At 47.3% G+C, this 24,783-nt stretch overlaps 1 protein-coding gene across 1 annotated transcript in view; it reads right to left on the bottom strand.

The window, feature by feature from the left end:
* Positions 1–24,783, bottom strand: part of bcl11ab (BCL11 transcription factor A b) — a 33,250-nt gene extending 8,467 nt beyond the window's left edge. The window contains exons 1-2 of the mRNA XM_061093572.1: positions 24,714–24,783; positions 21,508–21,900 (exon numbers count right to left, since the gene is read on the bottom strand). Coding sequence (XP_060949555.1) covers positions 21,508–21,900; positions 24,714–24,768 — 448 coding nt within the window. The 5' untranslated portion in view covers positions 24,769–24,783. The remainder of the gene's footprint in view (positions 1–21,507; positions 21,901–24,713) is intronic.

The following is a 24,783-nucleotide window of genomic DNA, read 5'->3' as shown; positions in this document are numbered from 1 at the left end:
GGATGCACAACAATCACAAGATGCCGCTGGTTTAAGATGTGTTGCATACTCTATTTCCACTGACATTAAGAAACAGGAGAGACACATAGAAGCTCACTCTCAGTAATAAGACTGAAACCTAACAAGACTAAATGCCTAATAACGAGGGTTTAAACACTGAACAAAACGGAATCACCTCCTCTGCACGATAGATATTTCACACACGCACTTCAGTAATATCAGTAAACAAAAACTGCATAATGGGAAGTTAAAAAGACTGATATTTACCAGGATTCTTATTTTTCTCTCGCTTGTATGCAAGACCACCGTACAAAGATATAAGGAGGAAGATAAGGGAGCTGCTTGACAGACGTTTTGATGTGTCTTTGTTGCGGTTCCATTTGTTTTTTTATCTACACACTACTGAAGAACAAGAATATTTTGCTTTTATATACTTAATTTATTCATAAAAAAAATCAATTGTTGCACTCTGCCCTCTCTTCCTTCTATCAAGTACAAATTAACTCTCTTTCACAAAGACACTCCCTTTCTGTACTTGTAAACATGACTGAACTTTTTATAGGATGTTCTGGACCATGAAGTGTGAAACAAATGTATTTATCCTCTTTTACTTTGATTTTCTAATGCTTTTCAAAAACAAGGACTTTCTCTTCCAGAGAAATGGTCTCATTATCTCCACCAGGGAGGTTATGTTTTCACCCCTGTCTGTTTTTGGTTGGTTGGTTTGTTTGTTTGCAAGATTACACAAAAATAACACAACAGGTTTCCATTAAACCTGGTGTTGTGGAGAAAGAGAGTGAGTGAGAGAGAAAAGAAAAGTTGAAGAGTGGGCAGTGAGGGAGACTAGAGAGACTTCGCCTGATCTACAGGCACAGACCTGCAGTCAGGCTATTTGAGCTGAGAGAAGTCCAGGTACACACACACACACACACGAAGGGAGAGAGAGAGAGAGAGAGAGAGAGAGAGAGAGAGAGAGAGAAAGAGAGAGAGAGAGAGAGAGAGAGGGTCTGTCTGGACTGAGTAAACACTTCCGTGTGTGGAGCATAGAGTCATTCTCTCTCCCTCCTGCCTGCACGCTCCTTTGTCACTCCTCCCTCCATCATGCTATATCCTTAACTCACTCTGATGACAGAATTGAGGGAGGTTGAAGTGGGTCTGTTTTTCACAATCACACAACAGAGGCTCCCAACATCTCTATTTTCTAAAACTCAAGTGGACGCTACCTTTGGCTGTAAATAAGAAAAATAAATAACACCTGTGCCATGCACCTCTCATCCTCTCCACCCACTCATTTAGTGACGGGCAGATCTCAAAATCCATCCATCAGACCAGTGTGTGCACGTCTGTTTTTTTTTTTCTCCTCCTACCTTTTGCCTGTGGTGTTCTGTCACTGTGAATAATGTTTCCAGAGAAACTGAGACGGATAGTATATGGGCGAAGGAAAAAAAAACGAGAGACGAGGCGAAACAGGCAAAGATACTCATCGTTATCCTAATCTCTGTGGTACGGCACCGCGGACGGAGCCGGTTGAGGGCCTGTGCATCGCGGGGTTCTGGATGCACTTGAAAACAACACATTTCCATGCCCTGGTGCTGAAGCGGAGGTGGAGAACTGTTAGGGAACGCTAAGTTACCACGACTGCTGACCTCAGTTGTTTGTTACACTCGCAGTAGGCCCAGAAGCTCTTAAGCATGGGTCATCATTTAGATACCAGTGAACAAGGGCTGTTTTAAACATGCAGTTATTTTTCACCCTGTCCTACCACCTCGGGGTGAGAGGACCAGGGCATGTGAGCTTGGGCCAACCATAGCAGCTCGTTATGCATACGAGCCTCAAGGCATTGTGGAGGGACATGGCACTTTAGAACAAGAGGACCAGTGTGTTGGAGTGTCCCGTGGCCCGGAGCTGTGGAGGCTGAGGGTTTAACACGCGTCCCATCTGGTGTGTGTGACTGTGCACACGGTGGTCGAGTGGTTAAGGAAGCATCAATAGCCGGACTCTTTAGATCGAGGGGTATCTCAGGTCAGCTCGCGAATCCATTTTCCTTGTAGAAGTGGCAAACAGAAAGAGTTATGCATGCCCATGTGGTGACCTCAGATCTGAAGTGGGGACTTTGGTTCAGTGTATTTTTCTTTGTAAAGCAAGTTTATATCCAAAGATTTCAAGTTCACTGATCCCGTAATAAGGACATGGCCCCTAACAGTGGGACATCAATGCTTGAACTATCCACTCATCCAGCCCTCCATTTCCTGTTCCATTATTAATTCATCAAGGAGAAAATAGTGCTGGGCCACTTCTCAACCCAGGCACTTTCCAAATCCTGATTAAAATTGCAAAATGGCCTCCTGTTCAGCCTTATTTCAGCCCCTTGAAGACACAGAGCTGAACAGCGTGGTTCCAGAAGTAAAAATCCCCGGAACATTTAGGACATGTTGCTTTGGACAAATACCCCATTCCAATGGTTGTCAAACCAAAATGAGTCACGATTGAATTGTACATTGCAGGGCACAGTACTCCTTCCAAGTGGAACAGGCCTGTACTGTACATGCAGGAGAAAAGACTATAGGCTAGAACGGGGTGAAGGCAGCCGGTTAATACCGACATGTAATGTTTACCATCAATAGCAGCCCATAAGATGGATTGGCCATATGCTTGGCAATGTCAGGCCACGCTCCAAACAATTCTTCATCTCCGAGCCTCGCCGTACCAGATTCCTGTTCGCTAATTGAAGACATGTGGTCTGATCAGCCACCATAGCGACGCATGAGAGGCAGATAAAATGGTGGACATTAGGACCTTGTGCCGAGTCACCCGGGCTACTAGCAGACGAAATCTGCATATGTATCAGGGATACGTTTAACTCGGTGGCACTATAAGTCCTTGTACGTATCATTTGAAATTATATTTAACACAGTGACCTGTGTCGTTTCAGTTTCATGTGGTGCGCACACACACACACACACACACACATACACTGTCACTGGCCTGTTAAAAATACAGCATGTGGACCCTTCCGCTTATTCTCCCCGGAGGTGTGTCAGGAACATGCATAGGTCCGAGCAGTAGTGAGCGTGATATTAATTAAGGTAGCCAACCTGTAGGTTCCTTTGTGCCCAGCTGTAGAGCATAAATCAGGCTTTTAACGAGGCTAGGGCCCTAAGATCTCAAACCGTGCTGGAATGCTACCTGCACAGCCGTGCCAAAAATCTGTCTGGGTCTAGGGCTCCTATAGATCACTATGTTTAAAGGGGGGCTATAGCGACCTACCCTGGGGAGGGAGGGAAGGAGGGAGGGCAGAGCAGAGCAGAGGAGCAGAAAAGGAGGGTGGCAAAAGGGGGGCATGAGCTATTTCTATTGGGTCATCGGGTTTAAGTAAACATGTGTGGCGTCTGTGTGTAAGCGTGCATATGTGCTACAGCACAACAAAATCCTGCTGTTTCTTATTAGGATGCAGTGTTAAAAGCAAAGGGAAATAACAAGAAACAGAGCTAATAGGAGTCAGTATGATAACTTAAGAAAGAGCAGGAGGGTGAACAGGTACAAACTTCTCCAGTGGATCAGCAAAGGTCAAGGAATCATCGGCAAAAGGGCAATAAGAATAAATTCCTGAAAGATATTTCTGGTAAATGTCTGAGGGAAAGTAAAACGAGCTTGCAGACTTGAGAAAGAGTTGACTAGCAGGATGTGTGGAGAAAGCCAGTGTTGCTTATAGGTGACAGAAGGATTTATGCTACAGACAGCTGCAGGACATGCAGGACAAACCAATGTACAGACTGACAGACTGACTGACTGGTGGAATGGTTCAGCTCCGAGCCACCGTTTCTGCACAGAGAGGGTCCATGAACTCAGACATTCCACAACAGGCAGTGGCAAGACATACTCACACACACATCCACTGATACACTGAAGATGATGGATAAACGCACATGTTTGACACTCACTAGAACTTAATGTGCAACTGCTTGAATGGGCCAGAACGGCGCTAAAAGAATTTGTATTATACAGTCGTTTATTTTCATGTGCATTGAACAGTACAGCAGCACAGCAATGCAATGCAATGCCTGCACTCCAGGAGAGCTTATACCAGCTAACCAACCGTACACTAATAAGTCAGTGTGAAAGTGCGGAAATTTGGATTAATGGCTGATCAGGGGATGGGTAGAGCCGGTTTCTCAGACTGCACTCGGCCGCACCACCTGAGATTTATGGGCCAGATGTTTGTGCTATTGCTTCTCTAACGGACTATAAAACTTCATTTACAGGAGGCAGCGACAGCGTCTCTACGTGAAGCAACATGCAGAAAAATCTTGCTGCGCTGATGCAAACGTCAAATCCAAATAAATAAAAGAATGTAATTAACAAACAGCTACCACTACTGGGAATTCTCATGCACTCCGCTGCGGTTTCTCTGTCCCTTTTTACTTTCTCTTTCTCGTGTCACTTAGACAATGACAGCCCTGACAGGAATGTCGCTCCACTCCCTGCCAACGTGAAGTCAGGTTCTCAAGATCCACCCTGTCATTTTGAGAGGGGCTGACAACCTCTGACTGACGCGGGGGTGGCGGGGGCATTGACCCCGGTGAACTGCTTGTGTTGCTTTCCCAGAAATGAACTTTGTGAATTTGCGCAAGGTCAAACTGTACAGATCCTATATGCTCATTCCATACATGTCCAGCTGATATGGTGCACGCCTACAGAAAACAACAAGAGGAGGGGAGGGTGCCTGAGAACCACCCAATCTGATTAGTATCTCATGTACCTTTGACACCGCCGTATACATATATATATATGGACATATAAAGATATGCATGCTCTTAACACATATGGCCTTTACTGCTCTCGTCCAGTCTCGTCACATTTTGCAGTTCATGAAAGATAAGATGAAAAGAGGAATTAAGTGCAGTGAAAGAAATAGGATATTGGCTGAAGAGGAAGGGTTGAAGTTGAAGAGTGTCGGGAACGGGCTAAAAAGCGGTGCAGCGGAGAAGATGGGGAAAAACAAAAGAGTGGTGGACAGCCTTACACTGCAGCACCCATTCTAGATTACATTAGTGGCAGCTGCTTCCTTTGTGTGGTTTTATGGCCTGGCCCCAAGAAAAAGCTGCTAAAATTTCCTTTAATCTGCGGCAGAAACTCAAGTGTCTGTCAGCCACTCAAACAAGGGGGCCTAAAAGCACCATGCTCTCAGATAACTGAGGCAAAATAACGCTAATAATATCTCTCTCTCCGTGGCCGTAAGGGGAAGACATTTTGTGTAACCAAAGAGGGCCGGCCTGTGCCGCCGGTGCATGGGAAACTGGCCCGCTCTGGCAGTCCAGGGGCAGAGGACTTTAATGGCCAGTGAGGGAGCCAGACAACGTCCCCCTTCTTTCCCTCCCTCTCTCCCCCCTTTATCTGCACCTCCTGTTCATCCTTCCAAGTCATTAGCTTATGTTAATCGCTAAAACTACCAAGAGTGACCCCCAATTTCATTTAGTATGCCACTACACTTAACAGCAGATGACAACGCAGCTGTTACAGACGATTTATTAAGGTAAAATAACCGTAAGACTGAGCCTGTATTTTGTGCTAATTTGAATTAGCTGCCAGCAGCGCAAGCGATCAGATAAAATCCAATTTTTGTTCAATTTATCTCTGTTAAAATAAAAAGATTTCAAAGATCCTTAATTAAAAAAAATTGGTGTCTTCATATTCAACACTCACCCATTCATTTTCTCCTTTTCTTGCACACAATAACTTTTTGAAATTAATCAGAAAAATAAAAAAAACCTGAACACTCTGAACAAAGCTTTGCCAAATTATTTTCCCCACAGTCTAATAGAATCTTATACAAATAAACAAGTCAAGAGCAAAATCCCAGAAGTGGAAATGGTCAAACTGATTCTATCTTTCAGTTGCAGACCCAATATCCTGTTCCTAAATACTGAAAAGTACGAAAACACCAAAAAGCCCAACAACAGTTTGCTGGCTTCACGGTGCTGGGATGGAGTTTTGGCAGCAGTGGCAACTGACAGAAGGCAGCAGTACACTCAGCGGTTAGAGGCGGCTTCCTTCCTGGGCTTTGGGTTCACAAAGCGACATGTCCACATACGTCCATACTCATTTTGTTCAGATACACCGAGAGGAAGGAGGGGTGATGCAAAAGGCCCCTTTCCTTCGACCTCCCGGATAAAAAAGATGACAGGAGTGAGGAGAACTAGGGGCATGGGGGGGCGGGGGGAGAAAAGGTGAACTGAGCTGATAGAGGAAGAGGCCCTTTAAAAACTGTCGATTCAGAAAAGATCTGCTCTCCCTCTGTTCGAATGGGGCAGATCACAGAAAGGGAGATTGTGACTTCACTGTTTCACCTGCTCATCCCCTCAGGTTTTGCTGAGGATTAAGAGACTGGCCCCACTGTGTGAGGATGATGACGATGAAGCACGGTCACCAGATACATGGACAGAGTCATGAGCTTTTCCCTCACACTCTAAAATTATGCCAAATCTGGCTGTGGCACTTGTTAAGCATCCTTACTTCATGACACCTTGAAAAAGTCAAAGAAGGTTTTGAGAGGTGGTGGGAGCTTTGAGTTTTAGTACATATTATTAATGCTACCACTACTGGTTAGAATAGAGGTACTTGTATTTGAACTTTGGCAACACATGGCATTAGGGTTAGGGTTAGGAATTAAAAGTTTTGTCATGCTTAGTGAAAGTGGTAATTGAAATTTTTGGCAATGAACTCGATGTGAATAAACATTTGAAGGGTGTAAGTGAACTTTAAACAGACTATTCAATTTCAATTACCAAGAGAAGATTGCTAGCACAATGTCTGTTGGTTATATGAAGTTGCAACCAGCAGGAAATTTGCTTAGCTTAGCAGAGAAACTTGCACAGTTCAAAAATGACAAATACACCCACTAGCACGTCTAAAGCCTAATAATTAACACACTGTATGATGGTTATTTAATGTCTTTAAAAAAAATCAATCGTCCCCATCTAGTGTATTTCCCAAAAAGTAGAAGAATTCCTGAATCTCCTGCTTCCCAGAGGGGACTGTGAACTGCTCATAGGAGAATATAAAAAACCAGCACTTTGAAACCAGTGAGAATAAGTTTGGGGGGAAAAAATGCTGGCTCCCAAGAAAAATAATACATGCCAGGGGACATTCACCCTTTTTTTTTGTAACACAGTGTTTAGGCACGAAAGGGAATTAAAAGAAGAAGGGAGGAAGAAAGAAAATAACGATAGAGGAAAAAGCAACACAGAAGCACAAATGAGTGCTAATGAAGACGTAGCAAGCTGTAGAGGAGGGAAGGCGGAAGAGATGGGCGAGGGCAAATTAACCTTTTTAATTGGAGAGTGGTAGCCCTCTTTGGACCCTGCAGTTGGATGCAGAGTGCTGACAGATGATGAGAGGGAAATGGCAGGCCTATTACAAGCAATCTGGCCCCACAACTTGGCAGACCACAGCAATACTAGAGCCTTGGGAGAACAGGGCATGTCCAGCATGGAAAGCACTCCTCTGCCAGACCGCTCGCTGGCAGAGGAGTGCTTGCCTCAATAAACTTGGCACTTTGAACTATGGGGTAAAGGGTTGTCATAAGGAAGTCTGGTTTCTTGTCTGATAACAAAATACTACCTGGTCAAAAAAAACGAAGACGGGGCGGGAGAGCGAGGGAACCAGTCTGACAGGTATATGAGAAAAGGGCCAGGGAGGGAGGGAGGGAGGCGTGAGGAAATGCACACTGAAACTCACACACACACACCTTTGAGGGTTCATATGATATGTACCCATGCACACACACCCTGTGTCCTGTTTTATATCCAAAGCATCTGCCCTGGTGTTCACCAATGAGCCTGGAAGAAAAAGACATCAGAGATGACTTCCTGTCTGTCTGTGTGTCTGTGTGTCAGTGCGCGAGAGCTGTGTTTATGTCTGGGGATACAAGAAAAACAAACATCAAGGTCAGAGGAGCTGGAGTCTGTCCAAGCGATAGATACGCCCTCTCGTACCAGGGCAGCCGGTTTTAACATACGGCCTCAGAGGGACACCAGGATGAAGACAGGACCCGGGATTTTCTTATTGAATATCGGAGCCCTCCCACTCTTAGGTCGGAGATAAATTTGCTCTAAACTACGCATCATGGCGGCCTCACGTATCCTGGGTCTGTTTGGTGCGTTGTTAATTACCGGAAAATTAACGAGACGCATATGCATATGCATAAAGTTCGGGGGCAGCAGCGAGTTCTTGACACGGTCAGTGGGCGCCTCATCAGCAGCAGATCCTGCAGAGAACGATAGGTCTCGTCGCTTCTTCTGTCATGATCTTAACATTAGCCAAATATTGAGCTTCTTGAAGGTCGCTATCTTGGTTTATGTTTACCGCAGCCAAATCTGGATGTGGATCGAGTTCTGTGGTGTGCCCTCCATTGGAATCCTCCAGTAAACCGCACACTGCTAAAGCAAGTGCGTGAACAATAAAGTTCACGATTCAGCCTGTTGCCTACATGTACACGTACCAGAAGACCTGGCCCCTGACATGTAAAAGACACTTGTAAGTCCTTCACGATGCAAAAAGATCTAAATATCAAATATGACTTCCTTTGCACGTACATCTCGTCGAGCCAAGTCTCTGTCTCAGCCACCTAATTACCAGTCCCACTGTCCAGGAGACAGTTGAGATAACCATAATCCTGACGCCTGTCTTTAATACTGACCCCAATAGCCAGACGTCTATGGACAATCTCTACAGTAGGTCAACAGCGCACAGACAAAGAATCACCAAGCCCTACCTCTGAGTCCCTCATCCCCTTTCCATCCCTCCTTTTAGTCTATCCATCTCTCCTTTTGTCTGTCTGCCTTGCATTATGTCTTCTAATGCATCTAGAACAAGGCACAGACAACACACTGGGCTGCTTTGAATGACACTATGAAAACCCATTGAGGAGATGATATATTAAATTGTGTGATTCTCACTTTCTTTACATATATGTCCACGAGTAAGTGCAAACACACACACATACATACACGCACACACACACACACACACATACACACACACACACAGACAATGTTCCTTCATCAGCATCCTCTCACAGCATCTCATGCACACACACTCTCGCTTGCAAATTTCTCCCTCACTCTCTCCATCTTTGTATCCATAAACACACACACACACACACACTCACGCACATACACACACACACACACACACACACACACACACCAGACACATGGCCGAAGAGAGCAGACTACCATCTGGGAGCAGTGGCCGGCTTTGTCTGGGGGGGGGGGGTGAAAACACCACCACGACCCCCCCCCCCCCCTTCAACACACACACACACACACAGACACAAATAAACTATACACAACCCTTGCAATGGCCCCCATCGCCCTCCCTATCCAACTGCTCTAAGTGTGAGAGCTCTTCTCATACAATCTGCGCATATACATATGCAAATTTGCAGGGGGGCATTATAAAAACAGCCATCATCACACACACACACACACAGACACACACACACACAAGCGGGATATTTAGTTGGCTTAGGCACCGGTGTAGCCGCGCATGAGTTCTGGAAAAGAAAACACATTTCTGAGAAATAGAGCAAGAGCGAGAATCGCTAGAAGAAAGAAGGAGGATGAAACGAAGAACCTTCTTTATAAATAACAAATTAATGTGAGCATGTGTGAAATACATGCAAATGGGATCGCATGCATTTACATGGAGACCCACATAAACACATGCGCACACAGACACGCAAACATACATTAACCATGTTTGCCCTGCAGCGTGCATGGGCTGAATTCATACATGAGAACCCAGTCTGTCAATTGACACAAGATCTAACACAACTGCCGTTCCACATCACATATGACTGAGCACGCAACGCTGAGTTTGGGTACTTGACAACTCACAATGTCTGTGTACAAATGAGGACATTATATAAATGCGCAATTATCAACATACCAACATTTAAAGAATAAATCTCCTGGTATAAAGATATGAGAGATGAGCCAAGTTCTGTGGCTGCACTTGAAGTCCAGTATGTATTAGTCACAATCAAAAAGGACAGACAAAGGCAGGGTGAGGTGTGATAAAGATATTTAAACCTCTTTTACACCAAAATTAGCAGGTTTTTAAATGTGGTTAAACCCGCTAAAAAGACAATTGACTCCTTTCCCATTGCTAGTTTGCCTTTCTGTGTTTCTTCCCCCTGGTGATTCGTGCTCGATGTCAGGAACGTGTCAGAAACAGAGAAGCTGTCTCAAAAAAAATCGCCATTGCAAGTTGTTCCTTAAGAAGTAGCGGACAAACATTATTATTTCTGTGCCAACGCCAGAAGGTTAATGTGCGTCACAACGTCACGCAGAAAAAGGACAGTGTCAGCGTCTGGACTGCCAAACTAAAGAAGAAGAAATTCCCGCGTTCACCCAGGTGTCGTGTTTCCATCACTTCCTCACCCATGTCTATGCCAGTCGTATTCATTCCTATTGCAGACAAAAGCCAGATGTTAGTGGGTGTCAGTGGGTTTTTTGACCAGTGGAAAAAGGGGCTATGTAGAGAGAGAGAGAGACACACACCTGCAAGGCTTGCTGGGAAGGTGACACCTAACCGCATCCTCCTGCTCCCACTCGTTCACTTCACGCCTTCACGCTCCAATTTCCCGCTTTTTAACAAATCACTTATTTCAAATCAGCACGTCGTGTTCACATCGGCTTTAACCGCGGTCACATTTTTACCCTGGAGTCTGGGATTTGTTTTTCTCTCGACTTTGTGACCATGGGCGTCCCCCAAACTGTAAACATGAAATCGTCAATCGCAGAAACACTTTGATCAAGATGACGGACAAACGATAGCAGTAGCCTAAAGACGGACTCGAATTAATAGATTCTTCGGGTGCGACAGTGATAAACTCTCGGATTCCTCAGATGTTCGTGATGTGACAGCGCTTTCTGATCTGCCATCTTGAGGCAGGGTGTGTGTGCGAGCTGAAAGCATTTGAAGTGGAACGGCGAACAGCCTGCTCTCAAAACTCAAGGGACACATCCGAGTCGTAATTAGGAGAGGGAGCTGCGTCCATATTTTATGGCGTTCACAGACACAAACACATTTGCAGACATGATTTCCATTACTGCCACATCCATACGTGTTCATGTATGAAACATGGGTCCGTGCGTATACCCTTGCATGCCAAGTTGACACAGATAGAAGATTGCTTGCCCACAGAGCACAACAGTCCATTATGTACACGTTCCATATCAAGTTCTCTCCCCCAGTTTTCACCACTCTCATGTTTGCTGTAATGTTTTCAGTACACAATAGCCGCGGTGTTAAGCTCATGTTGCCCCATCAAGGAGGAGAGCACCAACAACAACCAAACACTTTTCCCTCCTCTTCCCACCCTGTTTACGACCCGATCCGTTCGTCTCTCCCGTTGTTCCCACGCTCCCTCGCTTCTTTCTTCTCTCCTCTGCATTGTCCTGTGCCCCCAGGTTAGAGGTTCTCTCTGTTTCCTCCTCTAAAGCCGGGAAAACAGAAGAGGAGGACGAGAGGAGGCCATAGAAGTGGGAGAGAGAGGGAGAGGGAGAGGGAGAGAGAGAGAGAGAGAGAGAGAGAGAGGAGGGCCAGGCAACCAAGGCCTGTCCGTTAGCCTCCTTCGGCCTGGCTGGCTAACCGGTCTGAACTGGTTCTGACATAGGTGAACCAGAGACGTGTCCTCTTTCGCCTCCGGACAAAGAAGGGTGGTGGCATTCCATCCACAGGCAGCAGGTACCAGGGACGTATGCGTCCATGCATGTGAGTGTATGTACATGTATGTGTGTGTGTGTGTGTGTGTGTGTGTGTGTGTGTGTGTGTGTGTGTGTGTGTGTGTGTGTGTGTGTCCCGAGACCTTTGAGGCCTGGACCATTGCCAAGTTCATCTGTTAATGGACAGCTACGAGGAGAGCTGCCCCATCCCCCCCTCTCTCCCTCCGCTCCCTGTGTCTCCAGCAGCCGTGCCTGCTCACGACCCGCCCTTAACCTCCCCAACCCCCAGCCAGGCCTGCCCAGAGACAGGCCCTCGCTCTCCCTCGCTCGCCCCGCCGCCTCATCCTCCACTCCCTTTCTTTCCCTTCCCCTGAAAGCTATATCATTCCCTTTCTTCTCCTTCTCCTCCTCCTCCTTCTCGTCCTCCTCCTCCGCCTCCTCCTCCTGCACGCTGCCCCCCCAACACTCTGTGCTTCTCCTATTCAAGATAAACAGAGTGCTTCAAGTTCAGGGGACACCCTGGGACCCTTTAACAAAGCCATCTATCATGCTGTCTGCCTGAGACTCCTTTGGCCATAGCAGGCTCTGCTGCTGCTGCTGCTGCTGCTGCTACATCTCTCTCTCTCTCTCTCTCCCTCTCTCTCTCTCTCTCTCTCTCTCTCTCTCTCTCTCTCTCTCTCTCTCTCTCTCTCTCTCTCTCTCTCTCTCTCTCTCAATCTGTATGTGTGTGAGCGTGAACACACACAGACTGGACACAGACCAAACCGGCCAGGCTGCGAAAACCCAGACCAGCAACTTTCCTCGAGCTGATCCCAAGCTGGACAATTTCCCCATTGTGTTCATTGCCCCTCCTGGCCCCTTCAAGACCAAGAGCAAAGTCAGAAATCCCAACCCCCCCTCCTCTTCCTCCTCTTCCTCCTCCTCCTCCTCTCCTGCCAACGCATCCCCCTTCTCCTGTTAAAACGAGACAAACTCGCGACACGAAGGCACGCCACCGGGTGAGGAGCAGCACGCGCACGTACAGGCCGCTCTCTCTCTCTCTCTCTCTCTCTCTCTCTCCACACCTCGGAGACGGACTCCGCTGACCCCCCGCTCCCGATTCCCCCCTGAAGTCAAACTGTGGGACGATTAACCAAACTGTCAACAGCTTAATAGTGTGGGAATAAGAGACAGACAGTCAGGGCTACAAGCTGCGTCAAGGCTATGGAGATTCTCAACGTTACATGAGAGACAGAGAAGAGAGAGAGAGAGAGAGAGAGAGAGAGAGAGAGAGAGAGAGAGAGAGAGAGAGAGAGAGAGAGAGAGAGAGAGAGAGAGAGAGAAGGTGAACAAACAGACAGAAGCCCCATTCACACAAAAGATCCTGCAGCATTTATGGATTCAATTATACGAGCAGCAGTTTTCACATTCATGAATAGGTTTGATGTAGGGAAGGAACACAATATGGAGGCGAGTAGGAAAATAAGGACACCGTAGAGAAAAAGCATTGTGAATTACCATGTGGCCTAACTAAATGATTCACTACTGCTGAGCTGAATGATTCATTTCAAAACGGAAACTAATTGAGAATAAAGATTCAGATTCAACTTTACGGTTGATCTGCTGCTGAGTTCTAACAGGTTATACCGAGAGGTGTTTCTAATATTTATTCCAGTCCATTTACATTTCTGAAGGTATATTATATGAACAGTTTATTTTTGAATTATTACAGTTTGCGTCATATTCTTAAAGGTTAGGGGAGGTACCTTTTTATATCTTGGGTGGACAGTATATTCTTTTGTGCTCCTTATTAAGAAACAAGCGAACTAAAATCGTATAACCAGCCTTCAATTAAATATAATGTGATTTTTGTATATTTCGTGGTTATTTCTTTTGATACCCCGAGACCTGTGCTGGAGGATTTCCAGAAATCATACCAGGTGCTGAGCAGGTAAATTGCCCGAGTGTCTTCTGTGATGGAACAGCTGCAGGTCCTGTTCCAACAGAACACTGACCAGGAGAAGATCTAAGTGAAGATGCACGGGGCGAGAGAGAGAGAGAGAGAGAGACAGTGACAGTTCTCTGGCTAATCGGCTCATCAACTCTCCAAACCACCGTCCTACTCCTGGTGAGGGAGCGGGACCATGGAGGACTCGTGTCATCGTCACACACACACACACACACACATTTTCCATCCCTCTTCCTGACTCTTTCACTCCCTCTCTTCCTCCCGCTTTCATGCCACTCTCTCTCCGACAAACAGCCACAGCGGCGGACCCCAGAAGCCCAGCAGCTGCTGTCCTCTCCTGCCTGCTCCACAGAGTGGGACCAGTCTGCCGGTTTTAGTGTGCTAAATTATCCATTAGATGTTATCAAGTTGTAGCAGGGTGATGCCATCCTGCTAGGAGCCATTAATCTTTCATAAGTCCCAGGCACGGCGTGGATTGGGACGCACTGCCAGAGCCTCCCTCCACCTCCCCCCAGCACACCACCCGTCCCTCCCTGCGCCCGACGAGCTGCACGCACACTTGGACATGTACACACACAGGGAGGCGGACATCCACGCACACAGGCAACACACAGGCTGACGTGGATGCAGCCAGGTACATGCTCTTGCACTCAAGCTCCAGCAGAAACAACCCTGGACAGAGCTTGTTTATCTGGAACATCCAAACATCCACGTTTCTTGCCTTGTGTCTTTCATCCCCCCTTTTTTTTTTTTTTTACTTCCTAACATTTCTGACCAGGCCTGGAAATGTGCGCTATCTAAACTATGTTCCCATGCCCGCACACTAGCACACCTCACCCTTTTTTTCTGTTTTCTCTCCTCCTCCTCTTCATCTCTCCCTCTCTCCCTCCCTCTGCTTCTTGCTGTGGCCTGGCAGGCAGGCAGGGCAGACATGTTCAGAATGCGCTCCGGTAATGGGCTAATCAAAAATGCAAAACAATTGGCAATTACCGCGCGGGGCCCTAATGGTCATTAGAATTTACAACAAGGTAATGAACTGAGAGTCAGCTCAGTTCATGCATATTCATAAAGCAATCAGGCCTTTGAAGATTAAAGAAGCGCTTCAAATTTAAATGAGGGCGCCAGCATGTTATCAGTGAGATTCAGCCTGCAAAAGTAAAGGCTGCCAGGGACAGGAGTGTGCATTTATGAATGTGTGTGTATGTGGGATATGGCTGTGCGATGAGGGTTGGGGGTCAGTTTGGTGTGGGGGGGGGGGGATGGAGTGGAGGTGTGAGTATTTGTGTGCACGCATCCGTGATGAAGGTGTGTGTCGGTCTCACTGGTGTGCCAAATTTGCGCCTGCATGCATTTTGCATGCAAAACTGCAAAAGCACCATGGAGCCTAGAGTGCTTCTAATAACTAAATTAACACTCTCTTAAAAATGAATGAAGGCCCCATCTTCTGATCATCATTTAAAAGACGTGGGATTTGAATCTAAGATCAAATGTACAGTTAACTTGAGCTATTAGGAGGCAATGAGCTTTCGAATACAACCCCCCCAGAGGAATACAGCAACCTATTAGTATACATTTATGAAAAAGTGCTGCAGCAGACATGGTTTGCATGCGTATGTACAAAACACTCCTAAGACTCGCTCCAACACACACACACACACACACACACAAAGGGGCAGTGGGTTTTCAAAAGTGTAACGTCAGGCGCAGGGGCCTCTCTGAGCCGTATCTCTGTGGCGGAGATAAGACCGGCCAGACACAGCTGTAGACGACCACCCACCCACAAACAAAAGGTACAAATGGACTTGCACACACCCACAGACACGGCCACTCCGACGGGCCAAGCCCAGCACTGGGAGCTGCAGCGGGACAGATAGTGGGGGGGAGAAACACTATGAGAGACAGATAGTGACCAGACTCAGTGGGTTCACACTAACATGAGGCCCTGGTCCGTGAGGCTCTCCCATGGCCTCAGCATTATCACCGCGGGTGTGAGAAAGACAAAGCAACAGGCCGGCAGCTCCACATCTATAAACAACACAGAGTCATAACAGAAACCCGAGAGGTTGAGGTGACACACTGAGCAGTGATACAGGTCCTGATAATCCAATACGGACCAAAGTACCAAATACTAAAATCCAGATCCGTTTTAATCAGCAACCTAAATCAGGCTTTAAAGTAAAAAACAGGTCACTTTTTTTAAAAATAAAAATGACCTTGTTAAATCTCTGTTCCTGTTAAACCAACCTAACAAACCACTTCTGTCCTTTTCGCTCTCATTCACCAGTTCCTGGGCTTCAGCTGTATCAAAGACACTTTTTCTTTTCGGTTTCTGTTCTTTCTAAAAATAAAGTCATTAACCTGCAGGTGGTGAAGCCGGCGGCTGGCGTGACAGGCCCTGACGCTGTCAGGTGACCTCTGACCCTGGGATGTGACTGCCTGCCACGCTATTGACAGGACAGCGGCAGGACATGCTTATTTCTGAGGATACTTTTTCATCCCGCGTGACGCCGCTGTGGACAAACAAGGCTGTTTCTGTCGTATAGCTTTGCTTGACAGTAGGTGGAGGGGATAGAAAGAGGCCGTGTGTGTGTGTGTGTGTGTGTGTGTGTGTGTGTGTGTGTGTGTGTGTGTGTGTGTGTGTGTGTGTGTGTGCGTGTGTGTGTGTCTTCTGGCTTGCTCTGCAGCCAAATTTGTGAGAGTGAGAATGAGGTCTAGAGTGGATGTTGGAAGCCTTTAAGAGGTGCAGACACGCTAATGTAGCCAAAACTTCGAGTTTCCAGTCCCTCGAGACAAACTACTGGAGCAAATCATGGAGAGAGAGAGAGAGAGCGTAAGTGAGAGAACGAGATAGAGAGACGGAGAGAAGGGGGAAGGAGAGAAAGAGAGCAACAGAGAGAACGGGAGAGGGGGGTGTGTGGAGGGGAGGGGGCTAAAATAAGGATCATATGTTTCTGACACATCTCATCAACTCACAGCACATCATGGGGCCTCTGCCAAAACACATTTATTACAGACAAAACAGTTACACAGGAGGGGGTTTACACTGTATGTGCGTGTGTGTGTGTGTGTGTGTGCGTGTGTGTGTGACAGCGTGTGTGTCTGTAAAGGGGGGGTTACATTGTTGTGTTCATAACAGGTGTGTTTACATTTGTGGGTGGGTGTGTGCATTTGTCAAAGCCTCTTTTTGTGTGTATGTGTGTGTGTGTGTGTGTGAGTGCAAGTGATGTGTGTGTGTGTGTGTGTGTGTGTGTGTGTGTGTGTGTGTGTGTGTTTGTGTGTGCATACTTCAACTAGCCTCCACCTGAATGGCCTGAGGCTGTCGTACCGGGGTTGTTAGAAGACAAACAGAGACACAGGAAGCCCAAGCTAGGAGCCCTGAGGACAGCGCACACACACACACACACACACACACACACACACACACACACACACACACACACACACACACACACACACACACACACACACACACACACACACAGACCCACAGTCTACTGCATACCTACCCTTAAGTACACATACACTCCCGCTGTCAGTCACACACAGAGCCGCCACCTCACCATAAGTCCTGCTTCCTATAAACCCACTAAACATAACTTTAACACACAGATATACCTCCTCTACCTCACTGTTAACACACACACACACACACACACACACACACACACACACACACAGATATTTAGGCCCAGCCCGTCCCTCAGGCCCAGCGCTCTGTGCCAAGTCTGGCCTGGCATGGTCCACAGAGGGGTGTCCTCAAGCGAGGCTTGCCAAGTCAAAGACCCTTTCATGTTCAGCCTGCACACCCAGGGTAGTAAAGCTTTAACAAACAGCCCGATACACACACACACACAAACACACACACACACACACACACACACAAACACACACACACACATACACGCACGCACACACACCTACACCTACTCTTTCTCTCTCTCTCTCACACACGCACACCGAGGGCTATAAACAGTTTAAGTGGTCAAAACCACACTCATATACACACACACACACACACACACACACACACACACACACACACACACACACACACACGTATGCACATACATTAGCTGAACACTGCATCCACACTCGAGATGTAAACATCCAGGAGACTTCAGCACTTGAATGCAGCCAAAGCCACTAACACTCAACACCGACAACAAAGGCTGACGAATCTCCGCCGACAACATTTCTGGGTGTTTAGAGCTCGGCTCCGGAATACAAAAATGTCCTCTATGAAAAATTCATCCTAAAAAACCCCACTCCTGCTCACCTCCATTAAGACTTAGCGGAGCCCACAGGCCAAAAATAGGACTGATTTTATCAGAGCCCCCAGCAGCTGTAGGATCAAATTAAAGTCAGTTTGTACAGACAATGGAGTTTATATTGAAAATATTAGCCGGTTATCCAATAATTACAATAGCATGCGCCTGTGCCTTTTCACTATCAATTAAAGTGATCGCCGAAAACAAAGGCGCACGCCACATGTGAACTTATACGCACACACAGACACACAGTGGACACAGGGAGGAAGACATCACGACCAGGGAGCCTCTCGCCACACACACACACACACACACACACACACACACACACACACACACACACACACACACACACATAGCCCAGCCCCCAGTTCTGCCTAACAGATACCCAGTGTGTATATGTGTGCTTATGAGAGTGAGGGGGGGGGTTGGTTTGGTTTGGAGAAAGGTGGCACGATGCCAATAGGGAGCCTGCTAAATACCTTTGTCTCCACAAGGCACAGGGAGAAACAGGACAGGCAAGCTGCTGCAAGAAGACACACATGCAGCCACGCAGAGGTGTTACAGGAATCACCGCTCGGCTGCGCGAATGTTTTTCTTTCTCAAAGAGGCAACGGGGGGGGGGGGGGGGTGGGGGGGGAAGGTGGCTGGCATAATTAACTCAGTATCGATTCACAGTCCAGGTTACAATGGAGGCGGCGCGCTGGAAGGAGGCAGGAGTGTGAGGTGCTGGTCGATTCCAGAGGCTTCAACGGCCTCATTACCAGAGCGGCCATAGTACACGGGGCGAGAATGCGAGAGGTGCTAATGCTGGGAAGGATAAATACCAGGTCACGCCACCGCAGCGATATGAGCGCAAGAATGTGGCACCGGGCTCATAAAATGTAGCGAAGAGAAACAATTTGTTAAAAATAGTAATTATAGTATGTGGGACATGAGGAAGCCCATGTACGGGCGGTTGGGCCGTGGATCCTAAATCATCACGATGAAAAGCATCTTGCTCCACTTGCTCAACGTTGGAAGAGCAAACAATCACTTATCCCACTGATCACATTCAGCCCCGCACACTAATGAATGGGGATGCAAATAAAAACTATGAATCTGCTCCGCCCCCTTGTCCCCTTTAATAGTAATTAGATGCCGCGGAATAAATCCAGTTTTACACCAACTCCGCAAATCACTTAAGTTTGTGTGAGAAACTGTCATCTGCTCGTTTTTTTCTGGGCCATCCATAATCTGGAGACAAGCTAGCGGTGTCCCTATGCATATCTTAAATTGTTTATCATGCAAATGACGGCACGCAGGCTGCTCTGCCCCTCTGCTAACGGCCCCAGACCCCAGACCCCAGACCCCCAGCTGCAGCCATGAGACTCCCAGACGGCCTCAGCTGTCCCGGGTAGACGGAGACTGAGGGGCAAGAAGCTTCACCTCCAGCTCCCCCCCCCCCATTTCCCCCACCTCATGGTCCCACGTGTCTGTGTGTGTTGTCAGGTTCATCCCATTATTCATTTTGTTTCCCATGTTTTAACTTCACATGTTTGGAGACGGACGTGGATTCAGCAGCTGAATGTCCAGCACTTAGTGAAAGCTTTGCTCTGCTCGTTTTTGTTGATTTCTTTGTTTTCCCTTTTTTCTTTTTTTTTAACCCCCAGCAGCTTCTTTCCTCATGCACCTATCCCCCCCCCCCAGCTAAGCCCGTGCCTGTTAAACTGCTGTTCCGTGGAGAAATCCATCTGCGTGGAGTGACATTTCGGCAGGAAGGTGGGGGGGGGGCAGCGAGCGTCTTTCAGGGTGTAACATATAACACACTCCCCTGGAATGAAGTGAGGCCGGGTGTGTGGCCGAGATGCAGCGTGTGTATTGAGATGCCTCAGCACAGTGTCAGCCTCTAACTGAGCGGTGTGAGAGAACATGGCAGCTAGCATATGGAGTAGGGGGTGGCGTGCTGGCACTGCCAGGCCGGACCAATCAATCTTGGACACAGAGGTGGAGAGGGGGGGGGGGGGGACTTTTATGCATGTGTGACTAATGTGTGGTGTTGGTCCTGCACAGTGGCCGCAGCTCCTGTTTGACCCAAAAAACCTCTCGCTGCTTTCTCCCAATCTGCCGCGTTGACCTCACACTTGTGTTTTCTCATTTCCCCTAATCGTCAGACAGAGTGGGTTTTAAAACACATTGTAAACACTGTAACAAGGTTATAACACAATCGGACGAGGTGCCACAACAACCGCACTCCACACACACTGCCACACAAGTTATTCTATCCATTATTAACCCAAATAAATCCCGTTACACAAGGCTCCGAGACCTGGCTCCTATAAATAAAACCCTGCTCACAATGCCAGTGACCTTATGATATCATGTGAACTCCAGTGCACGATGAACTAAATGAGCAAAGAAAAACGTGTTCAAACAGCTGACAGGGCCAAGAGGCATGTTGGATGTGCATGTGTGTAGTTATGAGTGTGTGTGTGTGTGTGTGTGTGCGCAGATGTTGAACAAACTGCACACTAATGAACAGTGGTCATTCTGTATGACAGAGGGCTAACTGGCCCACAACAGATAACACTAGTCCCTTTACGATGCCCCGGCTAACACAAGTACAGTGCTGCAGATTGTTGAGCGCCGCTGTTTAGCCTGAATTGGATTCAAATTAAATCACCACCGCCCGGACCATCGGCTCAGTCTGGCACAAGATATCGGATCTATTAAAAGGAAATGAATAAACATTCAAAGAGGCTGGTCAAAAAATCAAACCCCACTCTGTAAAACCGGCCATAAGGGACTCATGCTTATTTGCACAGCAACTCATGTTTTCACTCCAGCCTCATTTAGCCCCAGCGGACGACCGACAAACCAAACAGCCGCCTTAAGAAGTCCTTAATTACTCAAATCAAGAAGAAGAAAAAAAAAAAAAAACGGACAATTAGTGGTTGTTGGGTTCCTCAAATAAACGCTTCTTCCTTGACAGATCAGCATAATTACATTCTTTCCTGTCTCTCTTTTTTTTTAATTTTAGCATCATAACGCGGCGCCTGTTTAAGGGAGAGGGAGATATGACAGTGTAATAAGGGAAAGGGAGGGATGGAGATGCATTTCTCAGCGCCACATGAGAGCGAATGTGGTGGCCACAGGATCTGAGCACATCTGTGATGCAGCGACAAACCAAAAGAAATCCATTTCTCTCTCTCTCTCTTTTATAATCTGTGTCTTTGTCTCTCTTTTTTTTTTTTTAACTGTCTGCAAAAGTTTTCCCTTTCTCACAATCGTTTTCCTGTCTCCGTGTGGGATCATGGCTCAGCTGAGTGAGACTCACAGCTCCTAAATGCACCAGCAGATATTTCACACCCTGCTTGTGCAGATTGGATACATCTTCACTACCAGAGGCAAAACCCCACATGTAATCAGAGAGGGCAATTGTTCTCCTTCTGAAGTCAACTCTCTGTGAACCCTGGGAGGTGTGACCCACTCCACACACCTTCAGACCTTCCCCAAACTTTTTTCTCGCCTATTTCTTTACTCTTGCATGGCAGCCATTTTAATCTCCAACTGTGTTTACCTGTGATGTTCTCCACTTTGGGGATTATTCCTTGCAAGGGAGCAGATAAACAATCCTCGTCCCGCGACGACACCTGAACCGTTGCCTCCACGGGGTGGCACGCCCTCCGCGAGTGCTGGTGGGGGGTCCGCGAGTGCGATGAGGACGTGGAGAGGGGCGAGGCGAGCGGCGAGGACGGCGGCCTGTCCAGGGGCTTGTCCGTGCAGAGGCTCCCGTGGCACTGCCTCCGTTTGTGTTCAATGAAGAGCAGGATGTCGGCCAGGGGGAAGCGGGAGTGGCACTGGCCGCAGGTCAGCAGGTCCTGGTCCCCTTTGAGGAGATCGCCCGGGGCCACTCCGAGCCTGGGGGAGTCGTGGGAGTCGTCTTCTGGTAAAACACCTGACAGCGGCTCAGCTGGATGGACGGGAGAGAGAAAGGAATGTGAGATACTGTACAGAGAGAGGTAGAGCTTGTAAACAAGGGAGGCAACAGAGAAGAACACTGAGGATCTGATCTGCTAATCCTGAATATGGAAGACATCGACAGGAAAAAATGGTCAGGTGGGCTTTTTATAGTCAATACTTTGAAGAAAATAAGAAAGAAAGAAAGAAAGAAAGAAAGAAAGAAAGAAAGAAAGAAAGAAAGAAAGAAAGAAAGAAAGAAAGAAAGAAAGAAAGAAAGAAAGAAAGAAAAAAAGAAAAAAGAAAGAAAGAAAGAGAGGGGACTTCGATAAGGACTGACACATTCAGCTTGCAGGCAGCAGCCAAATGATTAAGTTGCTTGACCCTCTTTATTGTGCTGCCAATCTCGCTTTTTTAATGAACCTAACACCTCCGAGAATCAAAAAATAGATTCTAATTTGAGTTCAAGATGATTGGACCCCATTTCGTTAAAAGTGCTGGGATCTCGTGAACCAAGGTTAGACATTGAGGGGTTGGATGTGGAGTAGGTCCCTGAAGTACCGACAGAGAGAGCGAGGAGAGGGAGAGGGAGAGGAAAGGGAGAGGGAGAGGAAGAGAGGAGAGAGGAGAGAGAGCATTTTAAAAAGAAGTAATCTAGCCACACGGTAAACGACACCGGGCGCCCCGACTGGGATGTTGAGATAAGATGTGATGAATTCTTGCCGCCAGTTCAACCTTTAATTCTGTGTCGGGTCAGATGAGAAGGTGCTGAGGGACTATGCAAGATAGGCCCCGGTTACTTGTATGTTCGACTGCATTAAAGATGAGGGAATTCGCCCCTATTTTTACCGGAGCTTATCTCAACCAGCTTATGCCGCGGACACAGGCGAGGTGTGTGAGGCTGGGTTAGGTGGGGAGATTTCCTTCAAACCAAATAATCTCATTTTGATGCCAAGCAAGAGTGATGTGAATAACTTTGAAAACTAAAATATAATCCTTTTTTCAGACATCCGACTGCGCTCGAATTGAAAGTAGTTTCGGGCCAATGTTTCCCACTGGGATACAGGAGTGGGTCTGTTCCTCTATCAGGAAAATCATTAGACCTCTTCCTTTGCCATTTTAGACTATTATGACTTTCCATGGATCAATAATTTCATCAATTGCACTTGCAAAATATGATTTGTTTTTGCCATTTTTTGCATGGATAAAAATCAACAAGAAAACAAATGCCTCATATATATATACAGTGCAATCATTTCTTCTCTGCACACATATAAATGTGTAATTAATTGCCGCTTTGCACCAGGAAAGATCATCATCCAGAGTTCTCAAATAAATAATATGAATATGTCAAATCATGATGCCGAACTAAATGAAACTGAACCCAACGCCACAAATGCAGAGTGAATGAATCCTTTAAAAAAATGTATTGATATATCTTTGATTTTGTGAATTGTTCCATGGATGCACAGGCTCGACTTTGAACACTTTCTTCCTGCATTGTTTTTTTTAAATATTTTTGATTAATCAATTCTTACATTACTATAGGCCTATGAGCAATGCAAGGGACATGAACTATTGCCACAATCCCTCATTCCTACCATAAAACGACCCTCTGCATGCGCTTTTCCAAGCAGCACAGGGATTAAGTGGATCAAGTTCAAGTTCAGAAGTGGCCCACAGGACCACAATCACGTTGCGCCCCCCACTGGCAGACCTTTCCACAATTGCCCTGAAAGCATAGGCTACAGTACATGTTGCGAGAGCATAATTGGTTTCAACCGTATGGGAAGCAGCATGCAGAGATAACATTTAGGATGAGAAAAAATAATTAAAGCAGCGTATACACAAGCTCCTGATCTGCAGCTGGAGGGGAGATTCAAACAATCTGGGGATTTGGAGATGTCTCCACGTTCTGTGGCGCGCGTAAAGAAGCAGTTTCCTGCTGGTGTGAACACTCCCGGTGGGGGGGGGAATGATCCCACCTGCGAACACAAATGCATCACGACAACGTGGACAAACACGCATACACGCGTACACACATCGCACAATCTCAACCAGAGCTCCGCAATGGAATCAGACCCGCGCGTAAAAGCGACTTCCCTGCGTCCCCTCTCCCCCCCCACCCCCGGTCCCCACACAGCTGCGGAGAGATTCCTGTGGATAACACAACGCGTTTCTGTTTAGGATACAAGACGTTAAACACACGCTGACGTTAAACAGAGAGCTGCGAGGAATGTGCGGCACAGGCGCAAGGTTCCGTCCGTACCGCACACACGAGGTCTCTCTGCGCGGCGCCGTGGACAAGTGGGCATGTCAACACCGCGTCCCTGGGTTCGAACCCCGCAGCGAACTCTGTAAAGACATCCTGGCGAGCCCCGGTGCAGGTCGGCTGGAGTGGAGGAGCAGGTCAGAGACAGATGGAAACTTCTGGCTACTGGCTTCATGGGTCTACAGAGGTCTACTGGCTCCAGAGGTCTCCGGCCATAAAGCCCATGCATGCCCTTTAATGGCGAAGGAAACCTGGAAGGCTGCGCTATTCAACACCTTCAAGTTCAAGCTGCCGGTCGGCTTGTTGCAAAACTTTCGCCGGACTATCGTTTCTGAAAGAACCTGTGGTCCTGGCCACGCGTGGGGTTGGGTGGTTTCACTCCGGACCTCAGCGGCGGCTCCGTGCGCGCAGCCGCCGGCTCGCACCTATCAACCCTGCCCGGGGAAGTTGCCCTACACCCAGGGAGGGAAGGGAAGAAGAGGAGGCTCTCTGAAGAAGAGGGAGAGGTGGTGCAAAAGGAAAACACAGGCAGAAGCGTGTCTATGTCCACTTACGCGAAAACTCCCGTTTGCTCAAGTGCTGGGGTTTGCCTTGCTTTCGGCGAGACATGTTGGTTCAGTGGCG

This window comes from Limanda limanda, chromosome 2 (genome assembly GCF_963576545.1).
Source record: "Limanda limanda chromosome 2, fLimLim1.1, whole genome shotgun sequence".
NCBI lineage: Eukaryota > Metazoa > Chordata > Actinopteri > Pleuronectiformes > Pleuronectidae > Limanda > Limanda limanda.
This window is presented reverse-complemented; position numbering and strand designations above follow the sequence as displayed.